Here is a 15,644-nt window from a genome sequence, read left to right on the forward strand (position 1 = left end):
TTTGTGGTCCTTCAGCCAGTTTGACTTACTGGGTTCAAAGATCTGTTGTACCCAATCACTCATTACTTTATCACTGCCTTTTGTGACTGCCAACATTCCTGGACCCACTTCCCTTACACTCTATACCAGGGATGTGTGTATTTATGGTTTATTCACATGAAAAAATACTAACAGAATATATAGGGATGAGATAACCAAATAAGCATGTAAAACAAACCATCCAATAGAAATCAATATATTCCATAAACTATTAACTTACTATAGTTCCTATCCGGATTTTGTTTATAATCATGGTTCTTTTTAGTTCCCTTGAATATCCTCTTATCTCCAACATGAAAGTGTCATTTTTCTTCCTTGAGCACTCCCAACCAATTTTGTATTCTTCTAACTGGATAATCAAGACATAACTCAGTTACCCATTCTGTAATTGCATTCATAACTAATTTTCTAATGGCTGATGTTTGACATATCAACTACAGCGGAGAAAGAGAAAAAAGCATAACATTTCAAAATTATTTATTTCTTTAAAGCATTCATTTAAAACATTTTATGTGCCAAATTCTCTTCCTTCCTTTACTCTTTCCCCACCCTTTGAGAAGACAAGTAATATGATACCCATTATACATCTGAGTCATGCAGAACATATTTCTATATTATAGAATTCTATATTATATATAGAATATAATCTATATTATAGAATATATAATGTATAAAACAAAATATGTGATAATATTCTCATATAAAATGTATTCTGCATAGCTCACATGGAAAATAAAATGAAAAAAAAATATTCTTCAATCTGTACTCTATAATATAAATTATTACACTGTTCCCATAACCCAAAAAATAGTTCAACCCTTATACCCATTTTACATCCACAGATAACAAAATGTTATGCTGGAGATGCATATGATACCAAGTGCTCAGGTTAACTTTGGGAGCTTTGCATTTCTTATATATCAAAATACACCCAGAAATCTGGAGAAAATCTCTTAATTGGACAAATCATATCTACTCCATCTTCAAAGACCTGTGATTTCATTGGTGTAGTTTCTCCCTCCCTAAACATAGAGGTAGGATTTCTCTATACTTAGTAGAAATTGTTTGGGGAATTTTCTGTGGCTTAAAAAAAGCTGGAGAAGGCCAAAGTCCCCATATTCAAAGTGATCTTAGAAGTCTCTATCTCTGTTTCCAGTCGGCAAGGAGGTAAATAACTCAAGAAATTTTAACTCGGGCTAGTAAACTAGTTTCATATGGATTCTTTTCTCTATAAAATCAGAAAACTTAGACATACAAATTATTAATAAAATTTATCAAAAGTTCTGAGTCCCCAGGTGATCTTATTGATCATTAGGCAGGAAATATTTTCCAGTCAGTTGAATTCTGTCTAGCCACTTTTCCATCAACTTTCTCCCTTACCAACACCCTCTATAGCAAAGATTAATTCAGGATGTAATAAAGTTATCTTTATCTAGCAAGACATCATTGGAATATAAGCAACCAGTTGGCAAATTTAAAAGAGCAAAGAAACACTTACCAGTAAACAATGCTGACTGTGTAGAGGCAGCAGTAGGACTTTGTCTTCCCTGCAGCTTTTCTGAGTGGGCCGGCATAGCTCTTGGATTCCCTGCTGGGCTTTCTTTATATGAAGAGCAGCAAGCTAGGGAAAGAAAGAAGCTCCAGCTGCTACAGGGACTAGAGCCAGTCTCCCAGAAAACATTTTCCATCTGTTGCTGTCTTTATGCTCTTATCTTCCTTCCAAGTAGTTAAAATACTTCCTAGGCTAGCATAACACTGTGTAGTCCAAACCCAATCACCTAATAGTTCTGTCTCTTCTGAGGCTATGAAAAGACAATTCCCAGGATCCTTAGCAAACTACCCCCACAGAACAACCATTTTCTGTGACCATTACATTCTCTACCAGGATTTAAAATTTTGCAATCCTTTACAAATCAATTACAGTAAATTTGTGATTATATAGCGAAGCATCAGAATATACAGCAGCCTTTCATAGAATAAGGATGGTATTCCAAGTAATCACCTCAGGGTGTCATCAGCAAAACATGCAGTAGACATAGCACAATGCAAAACATCACTTGACAGGTTGCCTCAGGGATGACAAGTCCAAATTATATGTAGAATATATTTCATATGCATATGTTATAGAAGTACATGCATATCCATGTATCACAAATATATATAACACCAAACAAAATTAAATAAAAACATTAGTAGGCCTATAATAGTAATATCAGTAGACTTATAAACAAAATATATCAAACTAACATACAGAAATAAACAACAAAACTAGACATAATTAATAGATTAGTATAGCTACTACATAAACATATGAAAGCAAAGCATGTTAACATGATTAAGAAAATATTAAAAGTACACTTAAATATGCAGTCATTAACACGTGCATTATGAACATATGTAGTTACATATATGTCAGTCCTTACGTGGGTGAATACCAACATTGTCACATGGTTACATTTGTAATGTTTCACTAGTTTCATCCAGGACATAATAAGTTAGTCTGGTCACTGATCAGGTAGTTCTTGTTCTCCTATAGTCTGCTGACATGTCTTCTCCCATACCTCTGCTAGTTCACAGTTTGGGCTGATCACAATCCCCATCAGAAGTTTAGTCTTCTCTATCTAAATCTGAACTTGTAGAGGGCCAAGGCTGGCTGAGAATATTACTAGATACTCAAAGGCAGGAAAGTCTAGTTCTTCTTGATTCTTGGATTTTCCCGCTTCCTTTATTTGGACTATATATCATCATCTTCACTTTGAAATGTCCTCTTGGAGGCTTTTTGTCTGGTTCCAGCAGTCTTCTGTTTAGGGTCTGAGTGTCCATAAATCTCCAACTGCTTATCAAGAAGCCCAGTTAACTCACTAATTGATATTAAGTGATTGTGGTGAATTGTCTTTGCAAGGGCCCCACCAGGCTCTGAAGCCATTTTGTAAAAGGCCAGTTATTCAGTTTCTTTACAAAAGGGTATGGAGTAGCTTTCCAGTGATCTGGTAACTTTGGTGTTTGTTGAGCACGAAGATTTTTCAGTAAAATTCCATCAGTTTGGAGCAGCTAGATGGTACAGTAGATAGAGCACGGACCCTGGAATTAGAGGACTTGAATTCAAATATGACCTCTGACACTTAACATTTACTAGCTATGTGACCCCCAGGCAAGTCACTTTATCCCGATTGCTTCACAAAAACAAACCTCTGTCATCTTGCTCAAAGTCTTGACCACTTGGGTATTTTATTGTAATTTATTTCTTTTAGCCTCCTTTTGGGCTGAAGTTGTAGCTAGGTAATAAGCTTCCTTCAGCTTCTGGTCAGTTAGGAGATACACTTGTAAAAAATGATTGCAGTTTCTCCATCCTCAGAAACTCCCAAACCCAAACATCAGAACGAAGGGTATAAAATTGGCAGCAATATGTCTGGTGGAATACCTTTATCTTAATGGATCCTGGCAAAAATACTTCTCCCATAGCACTTTCACAACCATGGAAGCTTTTTGAGTCCTGTTTAGGTATCCCTGTGCATATTTTATGATATCACCAGAAATATATGGCTTATATTCTTGCTGTCTCATTCCAGAGACTAGAAGTAAATGCAGACCAGTTCCCAAGATTCACTAATATTTCTTTTCTATAAAAATTTACACAAGCCCATGCTACTTTTCTTTGCACACAACTAGCATAAGCCTCACATTTCTGTGTGATATCTATGGTCATCTTAGGCCTGGAAAATCTACTTCTTACCAGCTCTAGAGTCCTCTTTTAACTCATTTGTCCAAAGTTATCATGCAAAGCTTTCATAACTATATAGTGATTTTCTCTGAGTAACACTAGCTACTTCTTGATATTTGGGATCTGTGACAGGCCGGTAGATTACTTCTGTCATTGGTCTCAAAGATTGGTACTCTGAAATTTTGTTTTCAATTTTACTGCTATCATGTTGAGTTTCTAATGGCAGGTCACCGAAATGTCCCAGACTTGAGCTTAATGGAACTATGAAATTTAAGGAATTGTGAGCAGTTGAGTGGCAAACACTTAAGTTAGAGAGCTGAAATTTATGTATTTTTTTACTTTTATTTTAAAAATAAATTGATAGATTTTGTTTTAATTTGATATTTCTAAGTAACACTTATACAAACCCCTTTATAAAGAACATTCTCCAAGAAAACTTTTTGATTCTGGGTTATTAACATAATGGAAGAATAGGTTCTTTAATTTGGCAGTTTCTACACTTGGTCTTTGTATTTGACTGGAGCTTGATTGCCTCTCTATGATGCCTTTGATTATATTATTGCACTCATTGTGAATATTGTTCTTTTGCCTACCTTTCTTCAATCTGCATTTGTTTTTCTGTCTTCCCTTACTTCTCATAATATTTCATAATAGTTCTGCTTTACAGAATAGTGTTCATATACAAGTAATTTTTTCATAAGTTGTTGGTCACATATTTTGTTTTTTTTTTCCTCTTTTGTTGTCAAACTAAGCCTTCCATGAACCTTTTCCAAAATGTGAGTTTTTTAATGATTGTCAAAAATTTCCTTGAGATATGGTCCCAATAGTAATATTTCTGGGTCAGAATACCAACAATTTAGCATCCTTTCTTGTTTAAATTCATATTCTTTTCTGGAACACATGAGCCAGTTCACAGCTCTGCCAGTGTGCCTGCCCATAACCAATCCAACCAAAACAACAACAACAACAACAACAAAAAAACCAAGAGTTTTCTTGTTTTTTAGCTTCTTCCAAAGTTTGTAATGTAGCATAGGGTTGAGGTTTGGTAAATTAGTGTTGTATTTATCCATTTTTCAGATTGTGATTTTGAACATTTTTTCAGGTGGTCATTTATAATTTGTGTTTCATTTGAAAAACTGTTGTTCAGATCCTTTCTTTGGCCATTTCTCTACTGGTGAATAGATCTTTTCTATTTGTGTCAGTTCCCTATAGATTTTGGATGTCAGATTTTTTATCAGAGATCTGACATTTATATTTGATGGTATTATTCAAATATGAGTTTCTTGTTGTAAGGATGATAGTCTCAGCTTTAATACACTTGTAGTACCATAGTCCTTCTATATGCCCCTTTAGGGGTCTGCTGCTGTTTTTCTTATGTGTGAGGAAGGACAGTGGAACATTCAGAGCATAGAATTCTGAGCTGTTACCCTCTCTCCTGAGCCGTTGGTGTCTACCCCCAGCTGATGAGAAAAATTGCCCAGCAAGGGCATTGACCCTCCACTCTGTTTGCTCTGCTGAAAGGTGAGGTGGGCTACCTTCAGCTACACTTCAGAAATTATGATAACCCACTGTTATCCATTCTTTGCTGCCCTTTTGCTAAAAATTTCTACTTTAGCCCTTATCCTTTGGCCTCCTGAAGTATAAGTTGCTTAAAATGCATCTGTACTTCATGTGTCAAAGACATCTATTGAATAAGCTTTCTTTTTTTTTTAAACAAATTTTTCCTTTTTTAAGTCAGTATTTTCTCCATATATACTCCATGTATCTCAGTGTAGTGATGAGACTGAGGTAAATATAGATATTCATTGACTACCGAGAGTGTGGTCAGGATAAAGCAGAAACTAGGTCTAAAGAACCTAGATAATTAGAACTGAAAAGACCCTTAGAGGTCATCTAGTTAAATATTCTTGTCAAAAAGATAAGCCCCGAGGATATAAATGAATCATGTATGGTTTCAGAATAAGTTAATGTCAGAGCTGAGGTTAGAACCACACTACAGATATGCAGAGACATTTCCCAGTACTTCTGCTACCTGATATGGAGGGAAAGTTGTCACAATGAAAATATATCCTTCTAAGTATCCAACTATCTGTACAGTATACATAAGACATCAGTAATATTTCTAAATAAGCCTTTTGGCCATACCACTAGCTATTCTGAGATAATAAGATTTTAACATTTGTACCTTTTATACTTATCTTTTAGTAACAATTTTAAAAATGGTATTTTTAGGCATTAACTTTTCTACATGTCCTCGTTTATCAAATGAGAAGTTTTCCCCTATCCTATTAATGCTGAATCATTACTAAAATCCTACTCTCATGCCTCTCATGGAGGTGAACTTGAGGGTCTTGAAGGCTTTTCCAATGGGTTGTAAACTGTGACAGGTCCTATTAAATGGGAAAGACTTTGTGTAAGGGACTAAAGGACTATTGTCTTTTGTGTAAGAGCCATCCAAGATAAATTCAGAGATACTTCTCACCAGAAGGCTGACCACCAGATGAAGGATTGTTTTGGTCATAGCGACTCATTAAGACCATCTACTAGTAAGGCATGAAGGTTTTGTAACCTGATGAAATCATGGATCCTTGAAGTATTATTATTGATCTTGAGATTCAGCTTATGCAAAGCAACCAGTCAGAGTTGGAATTAGAATCCAAAGATTTGGCCTTAAACCAGTGATATCATATATTGTTCTCATGCTTCATTGATGATCCTTTTCTACTCTTTCCTTTTGGGTTCTAGCTGATGAAACAGCAAAGACTCCAAAACAATTCAGTCTGGGCCACAGATCACATCAACTAAGGATCCAAAACCAAGTAGGAGATGGGATTTGTTAGTAGGAAGGAGTTCTGTAGAACAGCCTAAGATGTCAACAGTTAGAGAATATTTAATGTAGCTTTGGATCCTGCTTCATTTTCTGAAATTATGAAATTTAGTGTGTTAAAATGCTGTTTCTGGAATTTCAGTGACAAATACATATTTTTACCTGTGATTTATTTGGATTAAGATCTCCAGCTTAGAGACTGAGTTATCCAAAATACAAGAAAGCAAAAGAGAAACCGTTATGAAAAGTCAAGATACTGTTACAAAAGCAGAAGACTTCCAAGAGGTAAGAACTGCATACATTTAACCCCAGGTGTTAGAAATTAGGAAAAAGAGAAAACAGGGCTATGCCCTTCAGTCAGCAGATTCACCAGCCATGGGTGAAATTTGTCACTATGAATGCTGGCTCTGTCAGGGAGGGCAGCTCATTGAAAATGTACTTACTGTATTTATCCAAGGGACAATTTCTTTCAGATCCTGAGAGTACTCTCAAGCTGCTTTTCTCATCCCAATGTCTTTTTTCCTATCTCTTGGCAAATAAAAAGATTGTGAATTGGAAATGGAAATGGGGGGGAAAGTACTTATTTAAAAGAGGGGGTTTGAGAGGGTATCCCAGTAGGACATACATTGGGAAATGTCAAGGCTGAGTTTCAGTGGAGTTTAGAAGTTGGAATGTCAGGGTTTGTTATTGTGTCCTTACACCTACCTGTATTGTTTGATTTACTTGACAGCTATGTACTTGGAACAGGGGGTGGGGTATTTCACTGGCTCTTTGAATTTAATGAAAATATACTCTAGATCTCTCTGGTTTTCTTTACTTTACTTTTGTATACCTAGAGTAGCCATTTAATATTAATTATTTCCCAACTAGCTTTTCCAGGTGGAGAAAGAATGTTGTGTTCTCCTGACACACACAAAAAAAATTAGGTCCATTTGGCAATTTTAAAAAAATTGTAAATTAATTTGGCTTTGTGATACAAATAAACTTGGGTACTATAAGCCAATTTTTTCTTAATAAGTTGATTGTAAAGCTTAGGTAGTACATGTTTATCTTCAGAGTTTATTGGAAGAAACTTGTGTTTTGTGGATAGAATTTATAATGAAAGATTATTTTTACAGATATTGATAATGAACCAAGAAGAAATTGAAGTACTTGAAAGTCAGTTATCAGAAGAAAAAGCATGGAGAAAAGAATTGGCATTTGAACTTAAAAAGGCACAGAAAGTTTTGCAGGCTGACAGTCAGGTATTTTGTCATTAAGTAGATTATTGGGTATGTCATTTTCTTAGAAAAGTCACTTTTTTTTCTCTTGGATGAATCACAAAATGAGAAGTATATAGAATATATATTATTAGTAATAACAATGCATTAGATCCAGTATTCTTTAACTTAATTCCCTTATTTGCATAGCTGCACAATAGTTCATTGGGCAACATGCTTTTATTTATTGTTATAATGTATTAGTGTTGCCTACTGTCTTATATTAATAGTATTCCTCTTTTCCCAGCATCTTGTCCTGCCATCTTGAAAAAGTCTGTCAGAATGAATGATCTACATTTAAGGAGAAACAAGGAAATGGCTTCATTTAAGTCAGGGCCTGTAAAATTTCTTTTGAAGCCAAATTTGACTGATTTCAGGATGACAACTCCAGAAGCATCTTCCAATCTGGGGTCTATAGATATAGTGGTAGTAGAGCTGCTGCCACATCACCTCCCTTGAAATTTATCTCAGTATTGCTCACTGATCTCAAAATTTCTATCCCAGAAATGTTATGTTGTATATGCTCATGAAGTCCAGATATTCTTGATATATGATTTTAATCAACTTATTACTTTCTTAAGCTCTACTTCCATCATAAAGTTGGTCCCCCAGACTGACCCTCTCTCTATCCACCCACCTATCTGTCAAACAACCTATTGTTTATTGTATCATCATAGAAATAGGTGACTGTAATGAAAGACCTAAATGGAAAGAATTATAAGGTGAGGTTGGTTGAATTCTGATAAGTAGTTAAAAATGTTTTGTTAAGGTATTTTAAGATAGCAAAGAAATTATTAACACACCCAGGGCTTCAGACAGTCTTTTCTATAATTATAAATGTTGAAAACTTGGAGAAATAGCAGTTTTAATAGTTTATTTTAAGTAATCCTTGAACCAGTCATTAAGCAACAGGTTTATCAATAAAATGTGTTAGAAGGTTAATAGCTCTCTGGGATAATTTAAGAATTCTATTTTATTAAACCTTATGTATTATATTTGGGGAAAGTCTCATTTTATTCCACTAAATATTTTCATTTCTTAATTAGGAATTAGAAAGATCAAAGTCAGAGCTTTTGTATCTTTTTAATGAAATTCAAAATCTTCAAGGGAAAAGAGAAGACAAACATTTTTTTTTTACAGCATATGAAATACTACAAAGAGAGAATGCTTTTTTAGAAACAAAGGTGAGCTCTAATAAGTATCTGAATGCTCATTGTTTGACACAGAATCCCTTATTTTCATTTCTTTGGAGTATAGTAACAGTTAGTGGTCAGTAAACATTTATTAAGCACCTAACTGTGTGCCAAGCACTCTATTAAACTCTGGGGATACAAACAAAGGTATAAAAAGGTCCCTGATCTCAAGGAGACAAAGCATAAAAAGAAACTGACTTAGGAGAAGGTAAGTAGGTTTCTAGCATAATGAAGTCCTTAAGCCCAGCCAGTCAATGGGAAATGATTTGAGGAGGGAATTTCTAAGTTGATTTTATCTTGTAGAATGATGAGTTTCTGGAGGTCGAAGAAGTCAGGAAAATAAAAAAGTGGGAAATATGAGGGATATTTCCTGGACACCTTCCTTAAATGGTGAAAGATCTGAGAGAAATTCTCCTGTGTCTGTTTTCTACCTTTTCCAATCAGGATCTAAGGTGTTGAGGATGTGTTTCTGCTTTTAAGAATCTATATGAGGAAGAGGTAGGATATAACATTTATAAGTGTAACACATTCTACCTGCTCTTACTGCCTGAAGACCAGATAAATTACATTTTCACCCCACCACCAAGGTTCTCTAGAAGACTTAAGGGGATGGGGGAATATGTAGGCCCTCTGCATATAGCTCCAGTTTCTGTCAGTGGTATACTCTCAAGTGGTTCCCTGCACCTCAGTCAGTTTAGCTTTTACATAGAAATATTTACTTCAGATATACAAACTTACTTTCTAAATATATGGTAGACATGATCCCTTTCCCTTTGACCAGCTCAGTTCCTATAAATCACAGTTCCACTTCCAAGTCCAAAACTCCTCCTGGGGTTAAGAACAACCTGACTTCTCAGGGCTTTAAGTTTGAATTTCAGCAAAATTCAGCAAAATAGAAATCAAAACTATAAGCATGAGGAAGGATATTGAAATATTGTATAGTTTAGGTTATGTCCATTTGAATTTTTCATTATAAAATTCAAGATTCAATCTATACTCACAATGAAGGTTGAATCCCTAAAAAATCTTGATCTCAGATTAGTTTTCTACTGAACTCATTTTGGGAAGATTATTAATTTAAAAGGATGACTTAGATATCTCTAGTTTAAAAGATTCAGATTAAAAGCTCAAGGTAATTGGGAAATCTTAAAGTGTATGACTGATGATTGTACCCAAGTTTCTTCTCAAATTTAAAAAATGCTGTGTTAACTGAATTCAGACCTATCTCAGACAACATCTCATTCTCTGAACCTTTCTTCCCTCCCATCAAAACATCCTTTTCTGACTGCCCATCCTCCTTTCAATTCCATATCTTTTGTTTCTAAAGTGACAACTAGATAACCTATGCTGAAGTAACCATGAATGATAATGTTTTAAGGGAATGGCCTCCTTTCCTCTTCAATTCTTCCTTCTCAGATATCAGTAGACTTCAATAATTATTTTCTGTCACCTCCCCATTCATCCTAATCTATTTTTTTGTCCTCAGCTAAGAGAAAAGCTCTTGAGACATGGAATTTTAGGCCAGGTAGACAAGGAGGATACTGCCAGGAAGACTGATATGAATGAGCTAATGAAGAAGATGGTTGATAACTATGGCTCTTCACCACCCCAATAGCACAAAACACAAAGGGAAAATAAATATATAGAAAGTGTGATATGAAATTAACTCAACCATATCATTCAAGGAGCATTTATAGATTACGTTATTAGGAAGGTTGCAAGTGGATAAAAAAATGGCAGAGTAGCCAGCTTTCTGTAATAATCTGTTCATTAATTAATTGACTGATGACATAACCTCAATTACCACTGAGGTTGGACTAAGTACTCTGTATTTTTTGGGTGAGAATTTGAGATGAGCAAATAGAATAGCCCAAGAATACCCAGAAGAAATTCATGCTGAAGCAGATGTATTTTTTTTTTTTTTTTTTTTTGGCTGAGGCAATTGGGGTTAAGTGACTTGCCCAGAGTCACACAGCTAGGAGATAATTGTCTGAGGCCAATTTTGAACTCCTGACTTCAGGACTGGTGCTCTATCCACTATACCACCTACCTGTCCCCTGCAGACGTAAGTTTGATTATTAAAATACCTGAAGAAGTAGTTACAAAAAGGAATAAGAAAAAAGTCATGGATGACATTCTTACTACCAGAGAAATCATAGTAATAGTTCACATTTACATAGTAATTTAAGATTTGAAAAGCACTTTATCAGTAGTTGAAATAGAATACGAAATTCCTAAGCATCCAGTGCTCTGTTTACTGTGACATCATGCTACCTTCAAAGATAATGGAGGGGACACCAGTAACAAACCACATTTCTATTTTCTCTTCTCTGTGAGAATGTGATGATATCCTTGCGTATCATATGCATTGTTTATTTCTAATGAAAAGATAAGAACCGCATAGACAGGCTTTTGTGGCTTTTCTGATTTTTTTCCAGCCAGTCACATCTTCATAGTTACACAATTAACTGAATGACATGCTTTGGCTTATTTTCCAGTGATTACAAAATTACAAATAAGCATTTGATTCATAAAGAAAAACGCAAATGGTATTATTTCAGCAGGATGTCTCCCACACATATATAAAAATAATACAAGAGTCCTTGATAAATGTAACCACAGAAATGATTGTGTTGTTCAATCATACTTTTGACTATTATCAAGTGAGACATCACACAGAAAATTATTTATTTGCCAAAGGTGATTGCTACTATCATGGAAAACATCCTATATAATAGACTTTAAATGAGAGATTCTCTATAAATATATCTCTACAAAACTCCATATTTTAAACACCAGTCATCTTTCTATGATGCTATGTAGTTATAAATTATGGAATATCATAATTTATGAAAAGTGAAAATTCAAATGTAAACCACAAAGGTAAGACATAAGTATAAATAGGGAAAGAAGACAAGCATTTATTATGCATCTACGAAGTAACAGGCACTATGATAAACACTTTACAAATATTATTTCATTTGATATTAGTAATGGAGTAGGCCACAATATTGTGGCCCCATTACCAATGATGCTTTATATACATAATATGACATAAAATATACTATCCAGAAATTTTATAATTGAAAAAGGAAATAAGCCAGTCATGAGCCAAGGGATAACAAATGGATAATTGAGTACTTGACTAATACCTACAAAATGTTGAAAGATCCTCAGCATGTTGGAGTGATCCTTTTTTGAGAAAGTATGGAAAACCTGGACAAGAATCAGACAAGTTAAGAATGTGTAGGAGAATTGTGATTCACATTGTTGAAGTTAGTACTCACATTGATAAAATCAAAGTTACAGCTGAATAAAGTATATATCAGTATATTTCCATATCCTCTTTCATGCAATTTATTTTTCTCTGGTATGAGGTGAGGCACATTTTTTTCAGTTTAGTTTAATCATTTTTCAATTAGTCCAACTTGTCTTGAGCCCAGTGAAATTTTCTTGGCAAAGATACTGGAATGGTTTGGCTGTACTCTGTATTCTGCATCACATAAATGGCCCTAAAATGGATCTCTAATCTCATAAATTTGGAAAGTTCTTTCTGTGATAGAAATCAGAACCTATCCATGCCTGCTCATCCTTGTGTGATCCCATGAATTTTCCTCCTGGGCATGGAAATTTTCTCCTTAGCATGCTTGAGGATAGCTTTACTTTCTCCTAAAAATTACAGAATACTAAATGTGAATATATTCTAATGAAAAAAGCTTTATAAATTAGCTATCTAAATTGCATAGTCATAATGTGGATTCTCCATCTACTTTTACCTGTGTGGATCATTGGGCCAAACTTGTTTTGAACATAAATAATCAGATATAGTATAAGGCAGGACAGCATACTCATTAAAAGTCTTTACCACTGTATTAGAGGAGGAATGCTTCAAATGTCTTTTTTCCTTGATGATTAGGCTCAGTCTGCTACTTGAGATATATTGCTTTTCAGATTATGTTATTCTACTCCCTTCTGCAGTTTCTGGTAGGTGCAGAATAGTCATGTGTGATTTGAATTTATTTTCTATTAAATTTGAAAGGTTTTTTTCTTGATAGCATGAAAAAATTGTTGTTTATTATTAGAATTATTAAATTTCACTATGTTTCTTAATCTAAAAAATGTTTTTCCCCTGGAGACAATTTGTAGAGTCTTTGGATTAATACTTTTTTTCTGTATTCAATAGTTTTGGTCAGCTTTCTTATAATATTTCTCGCATCATGGTGTTGAGGTTTTTTTGATATGTTTTTCTGGGAAGTATATGATGCTTAAGTTGTCTCTTTAAGCTGTCTTTGTTTAAAATCATATATTTTTTTCACATACTATTTTACATCAATATGTCCATTTTCTCAACCTGTTCTTTCTTTTACTTCTTTAGAGATACTCTCCACTGTGGATTCAAGTTTTTTCAATTTTTTTTCCTACCTAAATTCTTTCAAGATTCTGATTTCTCCCTTGAACCATTCTGGAAATTCTTGTAGAATTTTAGCACTCTCTTGGGAATTCACAGGGTTCTCTGTTTTATCAAGTACTGATTTCATGTTCTTTGCCTTGAAATATCTATTAAGAGATATTTGCACTCTTGGATATCTTGGTAGTCATCTTCCTCTTGATTTTAGTATCTGCCCTGTTGGTTTATCTGTTTGCCTTAGGTTTTTAACTGAATTTTTTTTGCTTCTGTGATTTTTCATAGTTTTAGTCTTTTCCCCTTTATCTTTCCTTACTGCTCATTTTCTGACTCCTTCCTCTTTGATAGATGGTTTGTTTCTCAGGGTTAGACCTCAAAGCCATCTCAACATCCTCTCACATTGGGGAATTCACTTTTTGCTGACCTTAGTCTGTGTCCCAACTAACTTTGGGGAGGACAGGACTGACTCCATCTGGATGCCATTCCCATTTCTCTTCAGCCCAGTGAAGTCTCACACAATGGGCCTCTGTCCCAGTCCCTTCTCTTTTTTTACTTCTCTGGCTTGGCTTAAATAATATTGCAGTTTTCTACAGACTTGGAGTGGGTATTCTGGGCAGAGTATCTGCCACCTTGAGGTTTCCTAACCTATGGGTTCGAATCTTCCCTCATATATCTCTTCCTGTATATGTGGCTGGGTAGAACAGAATTCCTTCATTTGTTATAATACAACACTTGGGGACAGTCAGGGCTGGTATAAGCCAGCAGAGACTTCAGAAGGAAGGATATCTTTAAGCTGGTCTCAAAGTACAAGGGAGTAGGTTTGTGTACCCTGCCAGAGTATGGAGGCTGATGGGGAAGGAATACCAAGTGACTGTTATAGAATAGATTTATAACATTGTTGCCTAGCTAGGCTTCTTGCTTTCCTGTCCTATGGAGACAGCTGTAATTTCTCAATGTCTGGTACATAATTCCTCTTTTGGGTTGTTGTTTTTTTAAGAGTTAGTGGGAAGTGGAGAAAAAATGTAGTCATCCAACTTGATAGTCATGTGGCCCAGAAATTTACTGTGAAAGAGGTGAATCTAGTACAGAGTCAAGTTAAAGAAGTATTTTAGTTGATAGTAAAGTCATCTCTCTTTGTAGATGACACTGTACCGTTTGCACCAAGCAAACTGTAGATTGTAGAAGCTATTGGAAGATATCTTTAATGACTTAAGAGCAGAATGTAGAGCTCTTAAAATTTTCAGATGGTCCACTTCTCCATATGCTTCTCTTATAAGTCAAGCAATCTAAGAATTGGTCTATTTGTATATATCAGTACTTTTAAAAAGCTATGATTTCATAATTATAGATACTTCCTCTCCCCAATACAGATTACAAAACCTATTAGACTTAATAGAGTCTCTGTAGGTTTCTGTGGCTAAAATTACATTATCTAATGAGTAGTGCCTAATGATGAGACTCTCTGAACTTAGCTAGACTGGTCCCTGAATAACACATGAAGATTTTGAGACCAAAATCAGACTCTACCAGAATTTGCCAGAGCTTCTGCTGTGGCCTGGCCTTGGAAAACTCAAGATCATCATCACATCATCATTAGACATCACTGGAGGCTTGGTTGTACAATAAGTCCAAATCAGCTTGAAAAGATCTCTGGTAAAATAATGACATCTGTGTGGATTATATGTCCTTGTGGTTTAAGGACATAACTTCTCAAAACAAGAATTGCATAGCTTTTAATAGAGGGCTTACTTACATAGTTTACAAAAGAGTGTAAGATAAAATTGCTGAAGTTTTCACTTTAACTCTACAGGTCTTGAAGGTTTCACAACAATGTGAGCACTTAAAACAGTTAGCTATGGGGGTAAAAGCTGCAGATGCTAATGAAATGACAAATCCAGGAGTGTCTAAAGATCATACACTTGAAGAACCAAGTCAGAGCCTGAGGGGAGAAAACCAGCAACCATGGTAAAGTTAGCAAATGTTTTAGTATGAACAGCATTTTAAAAATTGCATTTCATTTGAGTGGATTATTCCTGGAATTTCACTTTTTCTTGGATTTTACAAATGCTAGTGAATAGACCAATTAAGTTTGCCCAAATATTTTTTGTTTAAATTTTTTTATTATAGCTTTTAATTTATAAAACATATGCTTGGGCAATTTTTCAACATTGACCCTTCCAAAACCTTTTGTTCCAACTTT

The 15,644-nt window shown here is 34.8% G+C and overlaps 1 protein-coding gene across 5 annotated transcripts in view; it reads left to right on the top strand.

Annotated features, from left to right (window-relative positions):
* The window catches only part of LOC100914290 (phosphopantothenate--cysteine ligase), a 156,029-nt gene that overhangs the window by 57,803 nt on the left and 82,582 nt on the right, over positions 1–15,644 (top strand). For 4 of the 5 annotated variants that reach the window (XR_004233336.1, XM_031962341.1, XM_031962339.1 and 1 more), the window contains 4 exons: positions 6,771–6,872; positions 7,706–7,831; positions 8,893–9,030; positions 15,255–15,409. Coding sequence is in view for 4 of the 5 variants with exons in the window: in XM_031962341.1 (XP_031818201.1) it covers positions 6,771–6,872; positions 7,706–7,831; positions 8,893–9,030; positions 15,255–15,409 (521 nt within the window). In the remaining variant the exon portion in view is untranslated. The remainder of the gene's footprint in view (positions 1–6,770; positions 6,873–7,705; positions 7,832–8,892; positions 9,031–15,254; positions 15,410–15,644) is intronic. The other variant, XM_031962338.1, reaches the window with a different exon arrangement.

This window comes from Sarcophilus harrisii, chromosome 3 (genome assembly GCF_902635505.1).
Source record: "Sarcophilus harrisii chromosome 3, mSarHar1.11, whole genome shotgun sequence".
Taxonomy (NCBI): domain Eukaryota; kingdom Metazoa; phylum Chordata; class Mammalia; order Dasyuromorphia; family Dasyuridae; genus Sarcophilus; species Sarcophilus harrisii.